General features: G+C 55.6%; 2 protein-coding genes across 4 annotated transcripts in view; one reads left to right on the top strand and one right to left on the bottom strand.

The window, feature by feature from the left end:
* The window catches only part of LOC306654886 (uncharacterized protein C15orf39), a 381,506-nt gene that overhangs the window by 349,530 nt on the left and 9,498 nt on the right, over positions 1–22,478 (bottom strand). The window contains exons 3-4 of one of the 3 annotated variants that reach the window (XM_079128868.1): positions 7,398–7,505; positions 3,730–3,811 (exon numbers count right to left, since the gene is read on the bottom strand). The exons of 1 other annotated variant lie outside the window; for it this stretch is intronic. In XM_079128868.1, coding sequence (XP_078984994.1) covers positions 7,402–7,505 — 104 coding nt within the window. In that variant the 3' untranslated portion in view covers positions 3,730–3,811; positions 7,398–7,401. Of the gene's footprint in view, positions 1–3,729; positions 3,812–7,397; positions 7,506–22,478 lie in introns of those variants that run through there. One more of the 3 variants, XM_079128870.1, reaches the window with a different exon arrangement.
* LOC306654888 (taste receptor cell protein 1-like) lies at positions 220–11,211 on the top strand. The gene is made up of 10 exons (XM_079128872.1): positions 220–747; positions 1,561–3,119; positions 4,630–4,691; positions 6,172–6,329; positions 6,422–6,552; positions 6,858–6,922; positions 7,208–7,347; positions 9,228–9,533; positions 9,841–9,935; positions 10,643–11,211. The coding sequence occupies exons 1-10, from the start codon at positions 600–602 to the stop codon at positions 10,745–10,747; spliced, it is 2,769 nt and encodes a 922-aa protein (XP_078984998.1). The 5' UTR covers positions 220–599; the 3' UTR covers positions 10,748–11,211.

The raw sequence follows: 22,478 nt of genomic DNA, 5'->3' as shown, positions 1-22,478 counted from the left end.
GGTGTGGACAGCTGAGACCGGAGCTGGCTTCCACCCAGTGCAGTATGAAGAATCTCAGGGTTCCGGTGTGACTGGAGCGGGGCAGGGAAGGGTGGGTTGAAACGAAAGCAGGAGTGGGAGGAAACTGCTGTGGCTGCAGAAAGGACAAGAGGATCTGGGAAGGACCCGCTCCCCAAAGCCCCCACCCCTCCACACCCCCACACCCCCTGTAGGCCCGTGACCAGGGTTCCCTGCGGGACCAGTGCAGAGGGATCATTCTCTTCTTGGTTCTCTTTAGAATCCCCACTCAGCCTGATGAAGCAGGAGCAGGTACCAAACTGGGTCAGGAGCTGGGGCAGGGATGGGGTGTTTCTGTAAATATCAACCAATTATCCATAAGCTCCATCCTCCTGGACACAGAGCTCCCTACGCGAACACCTCACATCAGAACTTTGCTGTCCTCACAACCCTCCCGTGACCACTTGCTGTCGCCACAGCCACATCGCACACCACTCTCCCCCCCTCACCATCACCAGCCACACCTAAGACTGACAGACTTCAAACTCTTCCTCAACTTGTGTTCTGGCCCATAAACGCCCAGGCTGTGGGGCAGACACATCATGTCCCCATTCAACAGTCTGCAGCCCAACAGCACCAGACCTGAGAGGGCGTTTTTGTGTCTGCACCTGACTTTGGAGCCTTGGCGGCCTGCAGGAGCCTTCAGCATGCACGAGCAATGTCTTCCAGCTGCTGGGATTCTTCTGGCTGGTAAGGGGGTAGGGATGGGGCAGGCTAGCTGGAGAGGCCCTGTCCCCACACACTCGCCTGCTGGGGTGTGGCAGGGGTGAACCCCCTGGCTCCCTCATCAGAGCTGACCTTCCTCATTCTCCTATAAGTCTCTATAAGTCTTGGCCAGCCCAGAGGATGCCAGGGAAGGGCCAGAGTCCTCAGTCCCCAGGCCTGGGGCTTCCTGAGGGCACTCAGGGTCACCACCTGGGGGAACCTGGTGCAGGACAGGCCTGAATGGGGCTCGGTGCACACTGCAGATAGGTGAGGGATTAACCCCCAGAGCATTCTGAGACGTCCCCACATATGCACCTCTCCTGTCCAGTCCCCAAGAACCATTCTGAGTGCTGGCAATGTGCTAAGGCCTGAGCCTTGTCCATGATGGACTGGGCAGCACTTCCGGCACCCTTGGGCTGGTCTGAGCCTCATGAATCATTTGTACAGAACAGCCCAGAGTCCCATGCCCCAGCTCCCAGAGAGTACTTGGGGCCCAGGAACCTTCCCTTAGGGAGGGGCCTGCCATGGGGTAGAGCTGGGATGGGAAACAGAGCAAGGGATCCTTAGGGTGAATACCTTTAACCTCACAGAGTCCTTCCTGGGAAGTAGTAGGCAGGCCTAGCTGTCTGGTCCCATCGGACATCCGGTGGGAGGTTATTTGCCTGGGATAGCTCAGTGGTTTGGGGGCAGATATGGGCCAGGGTTTGGATCTCTCCAGGCCCCTGATGGAAGGGGAGGGTCAAAAGACTGTGGGCCACCACCCCTGCAGTTTCAGGACAGGCCTCTCCTGGTTTGCAGCTTTCTTGGTGGTCTCAGCTTCTGTCCTGCCCCTTCCTTCTGCTCACAAAGACTCTGGCCAGCCTCCCTTGGCCCCTGGTGCATCTGCTCTGCAAGTCAGCAAGAGGACACTTCTGGCACTAGGTGCCTTGGCAAAGACCTCTGGTGAAATCTTTCCCTTGCTTGGTGGGGAATTGGAAGCAGCTAAGAGAAGGGCAGAGGCAGAAGCACTCTCTGAGGAGGCCTCCAGGAAAAGGGCAGAAGCCCTCTCTCAGCAGACAGCGGGGGGCCAAGAGTTTCCTGAAGCCATGTCCTTGGATTCTCCCTCACACCAGCTGACCCACTTGGGAACAACTGAAGTCTCAGGCAAGGCCACACCTGGCCCAGCCACCTCAGCGCTGACCAAGTCCCAGTCAGAATCCTCAGTGACTGAACCTACAGACGAGACGCTGTCCTCTGGATCTCTGAAGATCACTGCCATGTTACAGCCATGGGCTTCGTCTGTCCATGGGCCTGGGAAGAACTTCAAAGCCCCTGGATCATCTGTGACAGTCCAGGCTCCTGCCTCTACAATCCTGAGGGCATCTGCCACCCCTAGACCAACTCAGGAGTCATCCAGAGCACTCCTGGTCCCCACCACCCCTGTACCCCTAGTTGAAACCCCACAATCACTAGCCTGGCTCCCAGCCAGGCACATCCCCAGTCCCAGTGTCCAGATGCCATCTGCTGTAACGACTGGCTTCTTTGAGCCAGAAGCCTCCCTGTCTCTGACATTGGCACCAAGGGGCCCAGAGAAGGCAGTGTCTTCAGCGCCCCCAGGCCGACTTGAATCTGCATCAATGGCTAGCACACAGCCAGCCCCAGAGCCCCTTCCCCCTGCAGTCCCAGGGTGGTCAGGGCTGGACCCGACCTCCCCCACCCGCGCAGCAGGCTCAGGATCACCCCAAGCTGCTGTGACTTCTGGCCTGGGGCCCAGTGGTACCCTGGGGTTATTGCCCTCAGCAGTGCCATCCTTCCCCCCACAGCCCTCAGCAGCATTGCCCCTATCCCCCTCCCCATCAGCCATGTCTTTGTCACTGTCACTTTTCCTGCCACCAACATCACCACCCCCAGTCCTGGCCCCAGTTTCCTCTCTCACCACCAGAGTCAAAAGTCCTCCTGCCGGCTCTGAGTCTGCATTGGTGCCCTCAACCCCAGGCTCTTCCCTCACACCTGCCCTGCCACCCCTGATGGTTCCACAGTCAGACACTCCTCAGGGGACAGTTCAGCCTGGTTGGAAAGTTTTTGCCAGCCCAGCCCCCACGGCCACCCTCTCCCTCTCATCCTCCTCCAGTCTTTCCTCCACTGCCCCTAGCTCTGGCTCCCCAAGGGTCCCTGTGGGTACTGACCCCACCCAGTCTTCTGCCCTGCCTCACCCTGGTCAGGCTGTCTCTTTGCAGGATTCAATGTCCTCCGCCCCAGAACCCTGTCACATAACCCACTCTGTGACCTTCAGGGTCACCAGTGAAACCTTCTCGGCTGCACTGTGGAACCCTGTGTCCCTGGAGCACCGGCTGCTGAGTGGGCGCATCCAGGACAAGGTGAGGCCACTGCTCTGCACTTACGTGAGTGGAGGAGTGAGGCATGCCACCGAGCTCATGTCCAGAGCATAAGCTCCTTGGGGGCAGCTGGGCACAGATCTGGGCAGGGAATGCCCTGTAAGTCAACGAGCACCACCCCCACCTCCTGTGCTTCTTGGGGTGTGGGAGGAGCAGGAGAGGGTGTGGGCAGGAAGGGGGAACCTAAGCAGAAATACCTCTGGGGAGTACATACAGAGAGAAAACATTCCCAGTGCAGAGACCCTGGCACAGGAAATCAGAGCAGGATTGCTGTGTGGCTGGCTGACTTTTTTTTTATATTATTGTATTTTTTTATACCTTTATTTATTTTTATGTGGTACTGAGGATCAAACCCAGTGCCTCACACTTGCTAGGCAAGCGCTCTACCACTGAGCTACAACCACAGCCCTGGCTGACTTTTTTCTTGGCCCAAAGTCTCATCAGAGACCTATGTGCCCTCATGCCCTGGCAAAGAAGTCACAGTTCCTGGAGCCCACACCAAATCCACCTGCCATGGTTCTGGAACCACAGGCAGTGAAGGTGCCTTGGACAGGGAGTACCAGTTTTGTCTGTCATCCTGAAAGGAACTCTGAGTGCACTGGTTCATGCCTTCATTCAGCGAATTCATCTGTTCATTCAGGGCACTATGGTCCTGCCCTCAGGGAGCCTCCAGTCTGCAGGACAAAGAGACAGAATGATTAAACATTGTGAAAGTGCTTACAATCACAATAAGCGACATGAAGAACAGACAGGCTAAGTCGATGGCCAGGGTCAAGGGGTTGCCCAGAGAAACCTTTCTGAGAAAGGGAAATTCTTTTTTTTTTTTTTTTTTTGGTTGAGGGGAATACCAGGGGGGCTTAACCCCTGAAACACTTCCCCAGCCCTTTTGAATTTTTATTTAATTTAGAGACACTTGCTGAGTTGCTTAGGGCCTGGCTAAGTTGCTGAGGCTGGCTTTGAACTTGTGATCCTCCTGCCTAAACTTCCCAAGCTGCTGGGATTATAGGTGTGCGCCACTGTGCCTGACTTGAGAGAGGGAAATTTTAAGTGGGGTAGAGATAAGATAGCCAGATGAAACAGGGAGGGGCCTTGTAGGTAGAGGGAACAGTATGTGTGAGGACCTCCAGACGTACAGGTGGTCAGAGGTGGCACAGGGGCTCCAAAAAGAGTGTGTTTGGTGGGAGGGGTGGGAGAAAGATTAGAAGGGACTGTCATCCAGGCCAGAGAGGTCTAGGGGAAGCAGTTGGACCACAGAGCCCAGGATGATTGGATTGGAGAGGGATTTTCAGGAAAACAAATAGCAGAGAGGGCAGAGCCTGGGAAGGCATTTGCAGCTCCTTGGGCAGGTGTTAGAGGTAATGGGCAGGTCTCTGGCTGCACCATAGGAAACAGCTTGGCAGGGGTCAGTGAGGAGGCTCCTGTAGAGGCCAGGTCAGGGATGATGGTGGTAGAGGGGAGGCATGCCAGCCTCCATGTCTCTGTCTGTCCTCAGCTGCAGTCCATCTATCACAAGGCCTTCCCCAGCTTCCAGGGTGCCCATGTCCTGGAGTTCAGGTGAGTGCATGTGCCTCTCAGTCCTTGCCCCTTTGCCCCCCACCGGCTAATCTGTGCCTTTGCAGCCACAGGGCACTATCCCAGGCTGCTCAGTCCTCCTGTCCCCCATTGTATCCAGGAGCCACTCAGGGACAGGAAGAGACCCTGATGAGTGGGCAAGAGGCCCATCTTCTGGTTCTGCCCCTGGTTGTGCTGTGTGACCTCAGATGGCCTTTTGCCTGCTGTGAGCCTGATTCCAGCTGTAGTGTTGGGACAGGAATGCTGGACATTGAGCACAGTGGGAAAGGCAGGGGCAGCAAGAACAAGTCATTTATTCCTGGGCCAGAGCATGCAAAGAGATGCCACTCTCCTGAGGTGCTTTTTGATTCTGAGCATCCAGGGAAAGAGGATGCTGGGGTACCCGAGGCCAGATTCGGCAGTGAATGCCAGTTCTGTGATTTCATGAGAGAGACTGAGAAGGTCCAAGTCATCACAGCCCCACTTCAGTGAGCTCAGCAGCACCTAGAACCCCGTATGTGCAGGAATTTAGAGTCTTGGATACGCCAAGCCAAGAGGAGCTCACTGTCTCGCCAGGTGGTGGTCCCAACTGGTTAGAAAGTCTTCCCATTTAATGAACTGAAGTCTCCCTCGATTTCCCTGCCCTGGGCCTGAACAGAACCTTTATCTCTCCACCCTTGAGATGGCACAGATAGTCAGGGAGGGACAAAGTTATTCTGGATCTTGAACCTATTTGTTCCCAGGCCTTTTCCTAATAGTTTCTTCAGACCCCTGCTGAGGCGAGGCTGCCTCCATAGGACACGACCAACTGGCTCATCCCTCAGGTTTTCAGAAATTCCCCAGACATGCTGGGAAAGGGGGCACATGCTTCTGATCCCAGTGACTCTTGAGACTGAGGCAGGAGGATTGTATGTTTGAGGCTAGGCAGGGAAACTTAGGGAGCCCTTGTTTCAAAATTTAACAAAGGGCTAGGGAATAGAACCCAGTGATCGAGTGACCCTGGGTTCAATACCACTCCCCGAAACAAACAAAAACCTCAGACCTCCCTGTCTCCAGAACTCCTGCTCCCTATGATGCAATGAAAGACAGTTTTCTCAGTGTTATCCAGACTAGCATCCTGAGGGCTCAAAGTCACTACAGCCTTGCTGGGTTACGCTGCCCTAGGCTCTCCCTGGGCAGGATTCATAGTGGTCCCATGAAAGCCACCGTGCTGTGGTGTCCAAGTGGGCTTGCTTTCACTGAGCACCTGCTCTGTGCTATCCTGATGGTGTCAGTCAGGCTTTGCCACAGTCATCCAGGAAGGGGCTGCTCATCCCCATTTGACTTAGGACGACACTGAGGCCCAGAGGGGTAACATGACCTGCTTGGACTCATACAAGACTTCCCTGTGCAGCCAGTGGCTTCCCCTATGGACATCCCTCCTTCAGGACACTGGCTCTCTTTGCCTCCTGAGGCCCTCTGGAGGACATAGATCTGTCCACAGGCCTGGCTCTGTAGCTGTGAATGCCTCCCTTGTGTTTGGGGGCCAGCCTCCGGGCCCCTCTGCCCAGGAAATCCTCTGGATGTTGTACAGCCACGTGAAGGCCTCCAGGGGGATGCTGGGGCACCTGTTCCTGGATGAGAGCAGCCTCACTGCTTCAGGTGAGTCCTGCCTCTCCCCAGGCCTCGGTGTCAGGCGGTGATGGGAGAGGAAGCTCCTGGGGCCTCCTGAGCTCCCACCTGTGGCTCTGCAGGGTCCACCCTGACGGACCTGGCCCTGGAGACCATCTGCATCAGCTTCACGGCTATGAGACCCTTCCTGCCCCAGCTTGTCCTGCCTGGTTCTGATTCCTTTGCCCTGCTGGAGGATCAGATCCTCCATCTGGTGAGGTGGCCTCTCCCCTTGCTTCTGGAGGTTGGCATGTTTACCCTGCCTTCCTTGAAAACAGGTGCCGTGGTCCTCACAGAGGCAGCACCCAGCTTGGCCCTGCAGAGGAAGGTGGGCAGGGAGGGGTGGGGGTTGTAAGGAGGAGACAGCTCTTCATAGGAACATGGCCAGACTCTATAACCAGATACCCCAGCCCAGGAGGCCATGTGCCAGGAGGCTCCCAGATCCTGCCCCACTGCATTCTGGGTCTCAGGAGAGACAGCTCCTGGCCAGCTGGCTCTGACCTCCAGGTCTCCCTGCAGGTCACTCCTGTGGTGTCAAGATTCTATAAGGAACCTCCCCAGGAAGGCCCCCTACTCCTCTTCAGGTGGGTCTGTCCCCTTCTTGCCCATTCAGCCTGCTCTGCCCTCTTTTGGGGGCTCCTCTCTGGAGTACAAGGGGTAGCTCCATTCCTAACCCAGAGCTAGAACATGGAAGCATTTGTTTGGGGGCCACCAGGGGAGGACTCTGTTCCAGGTAGCTCCCGCTAGCCTCATGAAGCTCTGCCCTTGGAGGTAGAAAGCCGTCACACATGGGGGCTCGGTGCCTGCTTCTAGAAGCCCATGCTGGCAAAGAGCCCATGACCCTTGCACTGTCCACTGTTTCTCCCTAGTAATGTGAACCAATGGGTGCGAGTTTACATGGAGTATAAGTTCCGGAACTCCATCCCCACCCACCTCAGAGGCCTGGCCAATTACCTGGCCCACAGCATCATGGATCCCATCCTCCAGAAATCCAGCATTGTGGCCAACGGTGAGTCAGGGCTGGGCTCCCTGTGTGTCTCCGGGCCAGCAGCGTCTTACCTCTTTAGGCCTCATTGTTCCTCTTCTGCAGATGGGCAGAATTTCTTTTCAACAGCAAAGTTGCCAGGGCCACAGGGAGAAAGTGCATATAGAGCTTTGGGTAGGGAACTGGATAGAGGTGAGAAACTGGGGTCAGTGAGATAAGATGGGCAACTCTCTTGTCCAGGACCTCCTGGACCCTAAGTGGCAGGATCTGGGGCTGTGAATGTAGCTCAATGATATAGCGCTCGCCTAGCATGCATGAGGACCTGGGTTCCATCCCCAGCACCACCAAAAACTAAAGAGATCTGTCCCAAGTCTCAGTGCTTAGCTCTGCCCTCAGGGTCAGATCTGCAGGAAAGCCTAGTGTCCCCAAGGACACCCTCCCATGGGGACACTTAGGCAGGCTTGTGCCATACAAAGAGATGGCCATTCACCACCCCCACTGGGAGAGCTCTGGGTCCATTCCATCCACACAGGCGGAACTGCTCTCGTGATGTTCCTCAGCCCAGGAAGTGCTGGTCCACCCTGTAGCCTCAAGGGAGATCAGTGCTCCTCCTTCCCGTCCTGCCCTTGAACCCCTCCACAGCAGTTCCCAGGTGCCAGCAGCCCCAGGGTGCAGACAGGTTGGTTTGAGACTCAGCCCTCCAGAGGCCAGAACCATTCCCCAGGGAACCAGCCCCCAGCATACGGCAGCCTTTCCTCGCTGGTCTTCACAGCCAGCAGGACCGTCACGCCTGGTAGCAGACAGCAGATCACCTCTTACCCTCATGGAGAGGGCTGTGCTGTTTGTCTACAAGACCCTCCACTGCCCCACCTGGGGAGCACATCTCTTTCCACTTCTCCCCGAGAGCAGGGACAGGTGAAAGAAAACCAGTCTCCTACTATGCTTCTAGCACTTCTTATTTGCTATTCCATGAGCTAGAGTAGGGGTTCTGTCATGGGCCACAGGCTCTGCCCCTGTGGCAAGGACACAGCCACATAGTACATGTCACCCAGTGAGCTTGGTCATGTTCCTGTTAAACTTTATTTATGGATAGAGAAATGTGTCACATAATTTCCATGTCATAAGGTGCTCTACTTAATGCTCACTTAATGTAAAAGCTGTTCTGGTATGAGGACATGCCTGTGATCCCAGCAATTTGGGAGGCTGAGGCAGGAGGATCACAATTTCGAGACCAGCCTCAGCAACTTAGCAAGGCTCTAAGCAACTTAGTGAGTCCCTGTTTCAAAATTTAAAAAAAAAAAAAAAAAAAAAAAAAGGTGGGGAGTGCTGGGGATGTAGCTCAGTGGTTAAGCACCACTGGGTTCAATCCTCCAGTACTGGCAAGAAGGAAAAAAGCTACCCTTAGCTCATGGGCCACACAAAAACAGGGAGCTTTGCCTCTTGGACTGAAGTTTGCAGTCGAATTTGGGCATGTGGCCTGGGGTCAGGATGTGGGTCCTGTCTCAGGTTGCCTAGGGGATGAGGCCCTTGATTGATGTCACCAACATTCCACCTTTTGCTCTATTTTTTTTTTTTTTTGGTGGTGCCAGGAATTGAACCCAGGGCCTTTGCACATGCAAAACAAGCACCCTACCAACTGAGCTATATCCCCAGCTCTCACTTTTCACTCTAGGTGAAAAGGCAGAGCTTGTGCTGTGTGAGATGTGGCTGAAGATCCTAAGCCAACCCTTCACCAAGGCCTTAAAGGACAAAACCAGTCCCGAGTCCCAGAAGCTTCGGCAGCAGCTAACAAGATGGGTGCAGTGGTGGGATGGAAAGAAGCGGGGAGCGGGAGGCTGGGGATGGGGGTGCTGGACCTGGCTTCAGCAGAGCCGTGACTCTCTTCCTCCTCTCTTGACCCACAGCTGACCAGGGGGCTCAGTCCTCTGCAGAACTTTGGCCAAGTGGTGGTGGAGGAGTTCCAGTGAGTGCCTGGGCTCTTCCCAGGGGGTGGGAGCAGGAGGACCTCCCTGAGCCATCCGGGGCTGCCCAGTGCCCTGAGGCCTGTGGTGATCCTTCTTCCAGACCAGAACCACTGACTGCCAAAGTAGGTGCCATCTTCTTTGGCGCCACGCCAGCCCAGGCCCTCATTCAGGACAGTGTGCGCCAGGCTCTGTACATCCTGTGGAAAGATGAGGGCCTCTGGGTCGAGCTGGTCACGCTAGCCCTCGGTCAGTGCCTCGCTACCTCCTGCAGGTCTTTTCCCTCTGTCCATGGCCTCCATCCATTGGTCTCCTCCCTTGGGCTCTGACTTGCCCCATCTTCCTTTCTTCTTCTGGGTCTCAGCCCCCCAGGCTCAGGCCCAGCCCTTCCTTCTCTCCGAGTCTCCCCCAAGGTGCTCCGGGCTCCAGACCTCCTGTTCCTGCAGCACCTTCTGGGCCAGGCGCCCCCTGGGGTTCTCTAGGCCGGGCCTTGCCTTCCCAGCGTGGGAAGGATGGAGACCCACACCAGCCCCTGCCTTCCCACTCTCTGCTGCAGGCACCCCCAGCTCCGGAGGCTCCTGTCAGCCTGGCACCCCCAGCTCTGCACTCCTCATCCTGAACCCCTTGCTTGTCACACTCATCCTTTTCCTGGTGAGTGTCCAGCTTGGCAGGGGCTCCTTCTTCCGGGTGGGGGTGTAGACTGAGCCTTTGAGCTCAGAGCTCATTTTTTACCTGAACCCAGGGTCCCCTCGAGTGCCAGGTAGAGATGGGTTTCCAGCCAGGGGCCTGGGCCTGACCCCATGACTCCACCCTTCTTAACACCCCAGGTCCTGAAGTAGGCCAGTTTCAGGGTGTCCAGCTTGGGGGACCAAAGCATGCCCCAAGGGTAGCTGCACCGCAAGGCACAGAGGCCCCTCTCCAGCCAGGCAAGTGGAGTCCAGCCCCCTGAAGGCCCGAGGCGCTTATGCCAGGGAGCAGCCTGGCTCCTGTGAGCGCCCCCCTGTTGCTGCACTGCCTGGGAGAGAGGTCAACACACCAGCCATGCCCCTGCCCTGTAGCAGACTCCTCCAGAAAGCCACTTACCCCAGCTCATTCCCAGATGCCAGGGACAGAACTTAGGGCCACAGGAGGCCAGGAGAACTGTCAGAGAAATGGAGATGGAGGAGAGGATCTTGCCTCTCCACCCTAGGCCCCCATCAGCGGCACCACCTGCCCCTGTAGGAGGCCCCAATTCAGCTTCCTGTGCTCTCCTGCCTGCCCTTCGCCTCTACCCAGGGCAGGGCACAGAGGGCTGCTGTGCTGTTCTGGGAGCCTCCAGTTGTTCCTGACTCCAGACTTTTCACTCTCTTCTCACCCAGGTGACCCCTCGTGATATCCTCCCCTCACTGAAACCCAAATCCAGGCCTCTCCCTGCATCCTCTTGTCCAGGGTGCAACAAACAATACCTCAGCCTTGTGGAGTGAAGCCAGAGCTCCAGAACCTTCCCCAGAAACCCCGAGCATAAAGGGCCAGGCATCAGCCCAGGGTCATGCCACAAGGGGGCTTCTTCCCTCCTGAGACACCCAAAGACTGGACTCTCAAGGCCTGGACAGAGGTGGGGATGGGAAAGCAATCCCCTGTCACCTTGCTGGGAAGGCCAGCTGAACTTTAACCCCAGGTACTCCCTTGCCTCACCCCATGATGCATAAAGTGTGGAAAACACTTACTACCGTTTAGTGCTCTCGTGGGGCCAGGCCTGGCTCCTAACTCCACGCACCTCCCACCTCTCCACACTGCAGACATTGTGCTGGCTACAGACCTGGAAGTCAAGGCCACAACCAGGAGCACACACAGCCAGACCAGGACAGAACAAGGGTTTAGGCCCAGCAGTGGTGTCCATTTGCTAGGCCCGGTGGCCGCCTCTCACCCTATCAGGATAGGAACCAGGCTCACACACAGGGTGTGCAGATGGGGGTGTTGGGGAGGAAAGGGCAAGGATTCAGCCCACAGTGACCCTGGAGATGGGGACCATACAAGCCAGGCCCTGAGGATCTCCCAGTGCCTCAGGGAATGGAACGTGGTGGGAACAGCAGCCCAGCTTGCCTCCCGTAGCACTTTAAAGGTCACCTTCATCTGCAGGAGGCGGGCCCGCATCTCAGTCAAGAGGAGGCAAGAGCCAGGAGCAGTGGTGCACACCTGTAATCCCAGCAGATCGGGAGGCTGAGGCAGGATAGTCAGTTCAAAGCCAGCCTCAGTAACTTAGGGTCTCGCCAAGTTGCTTAGGGCCTTGCTGTCTCTAAATAAAATAGAAAGGGCCGGGGATGTGGCTCAGCGATTAAGCGCCCCTGGGTTCAATCCCCAGTACAAAAAAAAAAGAAAGAAAGAAAGAAAGAAAGAAAGAAAGAAAGAAAGAAAGAAAGGAAAAAGAAGGCAGGAAAGTAAACAGGGCTAGAGATAGTCATATCTGTAAGAAGCTCAACTCATCTTTATGTGGTATGAAAAAGTTAGGAAGCAGTCAGAAGATGACATAAAAAATTGCCATTAATCCTAGGGAGTCTAGAGGCTGAGGCAGGAGGATTGCAAGTTCAAGGCCAGCCTCAGCAAAGTAGGGAAAACTAGCTGGAAGCAGTGGCGCACACCTGTAATCCCAATGGCTTGGGAGGCTGAGACAGGAGGGTTGTGAGTTCAAAACTAGTCTCAGCACTTAATGAAGTCCTAAGCAACTCAGTGAGACCTATCTCTAAATAAAATATTTAAAAGGGCTGGGGATGTGGCTCATGGTTAAGCAAGCACCCTGGGTTTAATTTCTGGTACTAAAAAACAAAAAAGGCTGGAGTTGGGGGGATGGGGCTGTAGCTCAGTGGTAGAGTCCTTGCCTAGCATATATGAGGCCCTGGGTTCAATCTCCAGTAATAAAAAAAAAAAAGCTTTTCGTTTTAGACAAGAGTTTGCAGCATCCTTGTTGTGGGGAGGGAGGAGGACTTGCAGGAAGAGGAAGTGGGGGCAGAAGACTGACTCTCAGGGCTGGTTAGCCTCAGACTAGAGGGCTCTGGGAATGGTGACTGAGGTGAGGCCCACCTGCCACACAAAGAATCAGAGGCACCAAGAGGAGGATCTGCCAGGGAGGACTTGGAGTCCCAGTGGCAAGCCAGACTCAGAACAGGCCACCCAGGCTAGGGAGGTCTTGGACCAGGACTGACCTCAGCAGCCTCTCATTGGCTGGGGACTAAGGATGTGGAGGCGAAGGCAGGTTTGTTGGTCTCCTGGGGGAATATCAGGATAGGCAGAGGTTTTAACCTAGAAAGTTCTGGCAGTTCCTGGGTTCACCAGGAAACAAAGAGTGATTTGGCTGTGGTGGTACCAGGGATGATGGTCTTTGGACCCTGAAAGGGTAGAGGAGTCAAGTATAGCAGCACCCAAAGGCTTCCCCGCCTGCAGGAGAGTTGGCAGACCCTGTGAGGGGACCCAGGAAACTGGGGCCCAGACCATGGTCTTACCTGGCCAGAAATGGACTAAAGAAGGCAGGCATAAAGATCACACTGGGGTTGACAGCGGTTGGTGGCAATTTCCTCTGGAGTAAGCAAGTCTCTCAAAACCCTAAAGGGCCCCACCCCACCACCCTGAAGACCAACCTGAGGCATACATAGACCCTCTCCAGGTGCCACAACTCCCGACTCGAGGCATGTAATGATGTCTCTGACATCCTGTTGGATATGGAAAACTCCTAAATAGCATGGCTTGAGGAGAGGGAGCGAGGAAGAAGGCAATGCATTGATAACATTGATCCTTCCTCAATACATTATTTCCCAGACATAAGACAGGCCTGGGGAGGAGATATCCATCGAGTCTGGAATGACAGTCTCTGGGAAGAGGCCAAAGCATTGATCCTTCCCAAAACAAACCCTTTCCCAGATACTGACCACTGACCCCAGACCCTCCATCTGGCCCAGTAAGAACAGATCCCAAATTCCTGAATGCCCAGACTGACACGCTCATTAGTTAAGTCACCCCTCAGTGTAACCTACATAAGCACAGATTCCCCCTTTGGCCAGGGGCTCATTTTCCACCAGGAAAGTGGGTCCATCAGAGGCACGACTCCATGGCTGAATAAAGGCTGATCCGTGAAGTGTGCATTCTGCTCAGTCCTTTTGTGCCCACACAGATCCCCATTCAGGCTCTTTGTCCTAGGAGGGAGGGTTATGTTCTCTCTAGCTAACTCCATCACCACAGAAACCCTGACTGGTGCTGTGGGAGGGAACAGAGTGAGGTGACAGTAGATGGGGTGACAATGAAAGGGGCCCTGGGGCTGAGGTTGGTTTCCTGAGTTCAGCAAGACCCTCCCCCTCATCAGGCCGTGGGTTCCTGGCCCTCCACAAACCAGCCAGTCCCAGCTACACAACCGGCTTTGCATGACGCTAGCTTTCAAACACACCCAGTGACCACAGTGGCGGCTGGAGGTGGCACACACCGGGCTAGCACAGCCACTCTGGATGTGGTGTGATGATGCCTGTAACACACAAGGAAAGGGGTTCCACTTGGAGAAGCGGCCAGTTGGACAGCCACTGCCAGGGTATGCAGCACGGGTGAATCTGGCCCAGGGGAAGGGAATTCAGGCGCCCCCATACAGGAAAGTGAGTATCCTGGGAGCTGGGTGGGGTGCTCAGGACCCTCATCCATTGCCCAGCATCAGCCTTACATAGATTTGTCACAGCAACCCTGGGCTGGAAGAGCCCCATTCCTCAGCTGAATAAAGAGACACACAGAAATGTCTGTCTCACCACCAGGCCCCAGGTTTCCACCCTGCATCTGACTGTAATGCCGCCTCCTAGGCCACTTAGGTATGCTGAATGCTTAGTAAGCCCTGGGAGGGGGTGCCGCCCCAGTGGTAGGAGGCCAAGTATAACCCTGACCCAAAGGCTCCATATCCTACCAACAGGGAGAAGGAGGCAAGGCTCAGGGTGGGGTCTCACACCCCACCTGACTCCACAGCTGTCTTCTTAACCAGCTTAACCACCCCCTGCAGCTCATGGCAGGGGATGTCCTTGGATCTGAATCTGGAAGGTAGCACCCTGCCTCTCCCTCCAGCACCCAAGAGAAAGAATGTTCAACCATGTGTTTGAAGAGGCCCAGGCCTTGGGGAGCCAGATGTTCCCCAAGGAAGCTGGGACAGCACCCTGAAGTTCACCTCGACTAGACTCATCAGAAACCTTGGATCAGAATCTACAGGAGAGGGAAGGCACTCAGCACCTTGCTGCACTTGGGAGAGGGCAAGGCAGGCACAGGTGGGCACCCATTTCCAGTCCAGCCCAGTGGGAGGGCAGGAAGAAGATCCCTGGCTTGAGCTTCCTCCTCCACCCCACATTCTCCAGACAGGGTTGCGGGAAAGACCACTCACAAGTCCATGGCCCAGATGCAGGGGAACTGAGGGGAGCTGTCCCAGCAGGTACACATGACCCCTGACTTTCCCAAGGCCCGTGTTTGTGGCACAGGCCTGGTAGACAGACGTGATTTTCCTGATGGTTCTATAAACGTCTTGCTAAGGACAGTGAAGGAATTGGCAAGACAGCCATGTTCGCTGAGAGCCAGGCAGGCATGGGAGGGGCCAGAGCAGACAGAAGCTGTTTGGATCCAGGCCTGGCTCCACAAGCATGGCAGACTGCGGGGGAGAGGGCATTGTCACTAACCAGGCAGAGTGAGCTGGCACCCAGGACCATGGACTGGTTGGCTGGAGGTCAGCACCTGGGAAATGTCCACCCACACCTGGCTCTGCACCTGGGCCTCTGCCTGGAACCAAACTGGCCTGAAGTCAGGATGGAGGGAAGGTGGATATTTGTGGCCCACATGTGGGCACCTAAACGCGGGGCAGGGTAGCATCATGCCCAAAAGAATCTTCAGGAGCCAAAAGCTTAAGCAGATACGACACCAGAGACAACCCCTAGACTGGGGCCTGTCCATCTAAGTCAGACCCTATCCTGACCCTGAGACAGCAACTTACATCCTGAGACTTGACACACAGATGTTAGAGCCAGACAGAGGGGCCCACCCCAGCCTGGAGCACCCAGCCATACTGGGTCCCAGAGAAGAATCTGCTAAGAAGAATCTTCCAGGACAAGAGGATGTGCTGTGCCCTGGGGTTCCACAGGGTGGATCAGGGGGGTGCCCCAGGGCAGGGGCCTGAGAACCTCTAGTAAGGCAGGCAGTACCTTGCCCCAGAGTAGGCTGTGAACCTGGGGGCAGCCATGTGCAGCCTATCCACTCAGACTGTTCCCCTGACACTGACTCTCCTCACTGGGAGGAGGGTTGGCAGGGAAGGCAGGGAGATCTCTCAAACCCCAAATTGGTGTATCCCTTACCAGATGTGAATGAAGGTGAAATCTTCCCAGGATACAGTCTGCTCAGGTTCTCTATCACCTGCTGGGGTCAGAGTGGGTATGCTGCAGAGTCCCACTCTGCCCTTACCTGGAGATGACCTTGGGAGAACTGCTTCCGTTGTTTGGGGCTAGGGAGAGCCACAGGGGAAAGGCCAGGTTAAGAGGCCCACACTATCTGTGGAGAGGACAGCCTATGGGCCCTGGTGTTGGGACTCCCAACCCCCTATTTCTGCTCCCAGTTCAGGATATAGGATGGCAACCTCCCAGAGCAGAGGCCATGGGAGGAGAGGGTCAGACACCTGCTCCTTTGGGTCATCTAGCAGGTTTAGGTTGGCTTGCATGGTCATCAAGGAGTTTCTCCTAGGATTACAGTTCCAGGTGCCCCAAGGAATATTCCGCAAGGCACCAAGCCAGAAGGGTGTGGGGAAGATCCTGAACAGGACCCCCAGGCCACCTTGGCCAACAGCTGAGCTCTGTGCAGTCACGACAACTCACCTGGGGCAACCCTATGCTGGGCCTGTCTTCCCCTCTCTCCTGGGGATGTCAGTACTGCATTGGAAGTTGGGATAGGAAAGCAAGGTCAGTCACAGCGCCCAGCAGTGCCCAAAGGAAGTCAGGCTGCGGCCCACACAGGAAGGGCAGGATGGACAAGGGTCTTGCCCTTCAGGAGGCACACTATCTGGGTCCTAGTCTAGCCCCTCCTAGCCCATCCAAGAGAATTCTTCCAGGCTGGTAGTATAAATACAGCCATTGTACTAACTCCATCAAAAATTTTGAAGAAGCCAGGCACATCTCTATAATGCCAGTGGCTCAGAAGGCTGAGGCAGGAGGATTGTGAGTTCAAAGCCAACCTCAGCAACCCAGCAAGATCCTGTCTCTAAATAAAATACAAAAAAGAGCTGGGGATGTGACTCAGCAGTTACGTGCCACAGGGTTCTATCCCTGGTAACAATAACAACAACAGCGATGAAAAATCTAAGAGCCAGCATGATGGCCACACCCATTATCTCAGCTATTCTAGAGGCAGAGGTAGGAAGATGGCAAATTCCAGCCTAGCCTGGGCAACGTAGCAAGACCCTGCCTCAAAATTTTTAAAAATGCAAAGAGCTGTGGCTGTGGCATGGAGTTCTAAGGAGAGGGGTCCTCAGGGTCAAAGGGTGGGAGATGATCCTTCAGGGAAAGGTTCACCATCAAAGGGAAGGTTTGAACTGGGCTTCAGGGAAGTCAGAGGTGACAGACATTCTCATGGGACCTTCTGGTGAACCCAAGAAAGAGAGTGGTGAGAATGTTCTGGAAGATAGCCAGCACTCTTGTACCCACCATTGGAGCTGAGTGAGGTCAGGTCCCTGCATCAGGAGAAGTGGGTTATCCATGCACTGGTGCACTTTGGCTGCCAGGCTCATAGACTTCCAAGCCAGTGGGCAGAAATCTGCCCTGGACCTCTGCCCTGGACCTCCACCTGGCTCCATACCTGCCAGCAAGTAGGGAGAGAACTCACCAGGTGGATTCTCTGGAAGGGGCTTGAAAGCAGACAGTGATGAGGCTGGACAGGGCTCCATCCCCGCCCTAACAGGACCTGTGACACCACAGGGACGGGATGACTTACCAGAAAGACGATATGTAGATTCCAAGGAAGCCATGCACGGAAGACAGCATGTGTCTGAACTGGGGTGAGAAGGGAGCCCTGAGGAAGGCCTCGAAGTTTGGTGTTGTCTGGGCATGGCCACGCTGAGAAGAGGTGGTCTTGACTGTGCCTTAGGAGCTGGGGCTGTGGTAGGAACTTTCTGCCTCAGTTTGCCCTCTCTGATGAGCAGAGCAGGATCTCACATGGATCACAAAACAAAAGCCCATGGGCTTCATTCAAAAGAAGAAAGACCAGGGCCAGGGTCATGTGTGCTGGAGTAGGGGAGAAACTGGAGAAAATGCTTAAGGAAAAAGGAGAAGGAAGATAACCAGAGACAGCCCTGGACACGTGCCTTATACCCTCGCCTACCCACTGGCCCAGGCTGACTTGCTGCTAAGCCCTCATCTGTGTGGCGCTGTTCTCCCTACTGTCCGCTTGACCTCATGACTGAGCTGGCGGAGGCTGGCAGAGGCCGGAGTCACCAGGAGATGCTCATGAGGGTTCAAGGTTGCAGTGGTCAGGCCTGGGGCCCCTGATGTGATACCTGCCCTGGCCATGGTGAGGTGTGGAGGGTCCTCCCTGCCAGTCATGGCCCTCAACTGGAAGGTATCTGAGTTCCAGGCCCAGAATGGAGCTGGACACCCCTGTGGACAGGGGACACAGACCACTGAGATGTCACTGGGTGACATCATTGGGACTGCCTGCCAGTTGAAAAGAAACAGGAAGGGGCCCTGCTTGAGGGTGGCACTGGGCCACTGCTACTATGACAGGGGTGCTCCCATCTTTCTGATCAGAATCCTGAGCTGGAGCCCACCTACCCAGTGAGTGGGGAAGGAGGCATCTGTGGTTCCTCAAGACCACAGCTCCCCCCAAGTAGGTACCATAAAAAGGGATGCAGAAACTTTGGGCTCTCCTCCCAGCTGACTCCAGCTTCCTGTACTGGTCTCCCTGACCCCTGGGTAAGTCTGGTTGGGGGGTCCCAGCAGCCAGGGGTAAAGCTGGGTCCCCAGGGTAGGAAACTCAGGAACATGGCAGATGTTGTGAGTGCTAGTTCCTCAGGACTGAGCACTGCTGCCTGGGGCCCTTGAAAACTCCCAGTTCAGCTCCGGGATCCAGGTCGCTCTGATTGAGAGGAATGTCCCTGGGTCTTTACCTCTCCACCCAAAGACTCAAGTATCTAAGATATGGACGTCCCAAGAGTCAAAAAGAAAGGGACCAACAGTGTGGGTCCCCCAGCAGTCAGGGTCCTTGGTAGACAGAGAGCCCTCCATGGGTGAAGGCGACTTGGCTGTGTCCTGCTGAGGTCCTTGGCACCAGGCTCCTGGGAGGGAGACCAGCATGAAGAGAACTGTTTGAGAATCCTCAGGCACCTCCTTTGCGGGGGTGGGCCTGACTGGAGGCTTAGCACCCATATCAGAGGGGTGGGTCTGGGGGCCACCAAGGAATATGGCTGCCAGCATGGCAGGTCTGGTATACATGGGGTGATATCAGCTGTGTCTCCCCACCAACCCTGAGGAATGCTAAAAGATTCCAGGATGCCAAGGCATGGGGCCAAGTGCACCCAGGAGACCAGGAGAGGAGTCCTAGGTAACTCCTGATAGAACATTACTCACAGAACCAGAAGTTTCTATACTGGCAACACCTTCAAGGGTCTAGGCTACCAGAAGCTGGGGACCCAAGTTGCCCACCAGGCTGGAAGGCTTCATTGAATAAGTACCAGCAGATTTGGTGAGGGACAGTCCTTTAGTGTTGGGGACTCCTGCTGCCCACTGAGCTTGGAGATGTCAAGGTGGTGGTGGGCAGAGTTGGGGAAGACCTGGCCTTTGTAAGTTGCAGTTTTGGTGTGTCCACAAAGCCAGGGAGTGGCAAGCTGAGGGGCAGCAGGGAAGGCTGGATGGGGCCAGCCCAGCTCTCTCACACAGGGAAGGGGCCACAGGGAGGCAGAGAAGCCTAGTCTGTTGGAGAACCCATGTGTCCCTGAGCAGGGGCTCTCTCCAGGGCCTATTCACAGCAGGTGGGAGTCTGCACCCCAGTGAGGGGACTCCAGGAGGAAGAGCCGAGGCCGGAGCTTCTAGTTCTGAGAGGGAGACTTGGGTCTTGGAGGTTTGTAGGGTTTGAGGGGAAGCAGCTGCCAAGTTTGGTGTTCCAGGCTCTGAATCAAGGTTAAGAGAGGAGCTAGAGGCTGGAGTTAGGGCTCTGAGCCCCACCAGCCTGATCAGAGAAGGCAAGGGATCTATAGTTGCCTTAATCTGGGAGCTGGTGGAGAAAGAAGAGACCCCTGCCAGGTCTAATTCTCAGGAGAGGCCTCTTGAGGCCCTTCCTAGGTGCCCACATTATCCTTATCCCAAGAAGTCCTTCTAGGACAAATGCAGGGAGGGGTACTGGAGGTACAGAGGCCCAGCCAGGCTAAGGGTTATCAGGAAGTGTGGAGGCAGCAGTGTATCGAGGGAGCTCCCATCTGCCTGCCAGCCTCAGCCCAGTAAGGGGGCCCTGTCCAGCTAGGGAGAAAGGACAGGAAAGGCTCTACAGCACCCTCCCATGTCCTGGGGCCATTTGTATCACTGGAAGTTGAGGGTCCCCTGGAAACGCTGCTCCGAGCTGGGCCGGGGGATCCCCTTGGGCATGTCTGAAGGTAGGGGCTGGGGAAGCGGGTCAGGGAGGATACCCGGAGAGCACAGAGGACAATGGCCAGCAACAAGGTCCAGTGCCTGCTGACTGGAGCACCCTCAGCTGGGGCAGCAGGCTGGGCTGGGGGTCAAATCCCATGGACTGGAAACTCCCCGCCCCTCCATGCTCCAGCAGGAGAACCATGAGGTAAGAGAGGCACAGTCAGTCGGGTCAGAGTGGGTCCTTGCTCAGTGTGCTCTGGGGGGCTGAGGGAGACCTGGACTGTCCAGCCCAAGCGCCTTAGCAAACCAATCAGGATGGAGGTTCCAGGAGGTGACCGAGGGGGCAGGGAGCTTGGTTAACACCCCTAGACACACCCCTCCTCTCCTCCCCACAGGTACTTACTTGAGACAGAACCTCCATCGGCAGCAAAGGTGGCTGCTCCACCCTCCACCATTAGCTCTGGGTTGGGCGCTGGGGGCATCCTGAGGCTGGGCCTCAACCCACTGGAGCCTCACCCGAGTTCCATCATTTTATTAACTTGGGGCAAAAGATGCACAGGTTGGCCTAGCAAGGCCACCTGAGGCAGAGAGCCCAACTGAGGGCAGGTCTGGGTTAGGTCCACGGGGCCCTCGCAAAGTACAGAGCAGTCAGGGCTAAGCCCCAAGCTGGTTCTGGGTGTTCACAGCCTGACTTGGTGAGCCCCCTCAGCAAAATCCCGGACCTATTTCCATCTATAACCCGAAAGGAAAGGTGCGTTGGTGGTGCTACTCCTGAATAGCTGATTTATACTCTTGGGAGTTTGATTAAAACCCAGATTTCTGGGTTTTACCATTCTTCTTGGGGGGTGGGGGATGGTACAGGGGATTGAACTCAGGACACTGGACCACTGAGCCACATCCCCTATTTTGTGTTTTATTTAGAGGCAGGATTGCTTAGTGCCTCACCATTGCTGAGGCTGTCTTGGAACTTGGGACCCTCCTGCCTCAGCCTCCCAAATCCCTTGGGATTACAGGTGTGCGCCACCATGCCCAGCTAAGACCATTCTTGATGGGGGTTCAGGGCTGCCTTTTACAGGTGGTTTCATTTGAGCCCTGCCTGGCCAGGCCCAGCCCAGGAGCCTCAGATGTTTGCAGGGGAAGAGCAGGACCAGAGTGCCACATTCGACCAAAGCAGAAGCAGGCCCTGCTTCTTAGAGGCAAGGTGGTGGGGACCCAGCACGTTCAGCTCCCCACACACTCCTTCCTCTCAGCTCTTATCAAGAGATTTTGTCATCTCTGCGGGATGGAAATGAGGACACAGCACTGCCTCCCCAGACTAGGAGTCCTGGTAGAGTTCTGATCTGCCCCGCCTCAACTGGGGCTCCTTTAGAACTCTCAGGGAAACACTAGGTCTTGCAGGTTGAGGGGTGGGGGTCCCAGTGTTTTCTTGAGGAGCAACCACTCCCACCTAGGCCTGTGCCATCATGGGTCCCCTGGGGCCAGTCTTGTAGCCATTGGCAAGACATAAGCCTGCTATGTAAAGAGCACAGGTGTAGTGTGGGGCTAAGGAGGCCCAGGATTTGGAGGACTCCACCTGTTGCAATTTCCATTCCCCTTCACAGGAATAGCCTCAAGTGGTCCCTACTCTGCACACCAGCTTCCCGTGAACCCCATGGCCCAGACCCCCTCCCTCAGGCAGTGGGTAGAGTTCACAAGACACACTGGATTTTAAGCCAGGTTCCTCACCCAGCTTTAGTTCCTAGAGCTCCCAACCTTCCCTCCACCCAGACACTTGCCACTAGCTACCCCTGCTTCTTCCAACTTGTCAAGGTCTAGTTTAGGTATCTCTTCTGGGTCCCAGAACACCTTGCACCCACCCCCACCCCAGGTTGGCACAGCTGTGACCAGTGTGTTGTAGTGGCCTGGTCCCTTCTCCAGCCAGGCTTGCTACAGTTTGGATATAGTTTGAGTGCCCCACCCCCAAGGGTTCATGTGTCAAAATTTAATCCCTATTGTGAGGTATAAAAGGGTGGAAGCTTAATCTGCCTAAGGTATTTAGAGGCGGGGCCTCAGGGAGCTAACTGGGGTTAGGCCAGTCACCAGGGTGCAGCCCCCGTAACAGAATCCTGACAGCTGTATAAGGACCAGAAGACATACATGCCATGTCTCGCCACGGATGCCTGCCACCTCAGGACTCTGCCAGCACACAGGCCACCCCCAGATATGGCTCCTTGATCTTGGATTTCCAGAACATGAGCCAAAGTAAACCTGTCTCACTTAACTTACCCAGTCTGTATATGGTTCCTGGCAACAGACGATAGATCAATACATCAGGGCTTATATGGATGGTGTATGGAGACAATGGCAGATGCCATTCCAAATCCCGGCCCAGCCCAAGGCCAGGCAAGTAGAGAGGAAGTGTGGAGGGGCCTGCTGCAAACCCCAAGGCAGGTCTAATGTGACCTGTGGACAGGGCCTGGTCCAGGTGAAGGAAAGCTCCTCCAGGCTGCCACAGCTGCCCTGACACAGGGAGCAGAGCCTAGCAGGGGTGGGTGTCTGGAGGAAGGCCCAGTGACCCTTCACTAGCATGGGAGGGGTGACGGATCTGTCCTGGGAGACAAGCACGTGGGTG

The sequence above is a fragment of the Sciurus vulgaris genome (genome assembly GCF_902686455.1).
Source record: "Sciurus vulgaris genome assembly, chromosome: 2".
Classification (NCBI taxonomy): domain Eukaryota; kingdom Metazoa; phylum Chordata; class Mammalia; order Rodentia; family Sciuridae; genus Sciurus; species Sciurus vulgaris.
The sequence above is the reverse complement of the archived record's forward strand: the minus strand, read 5'-3'. Positions and strand labels throughout refer to the sequence as shown.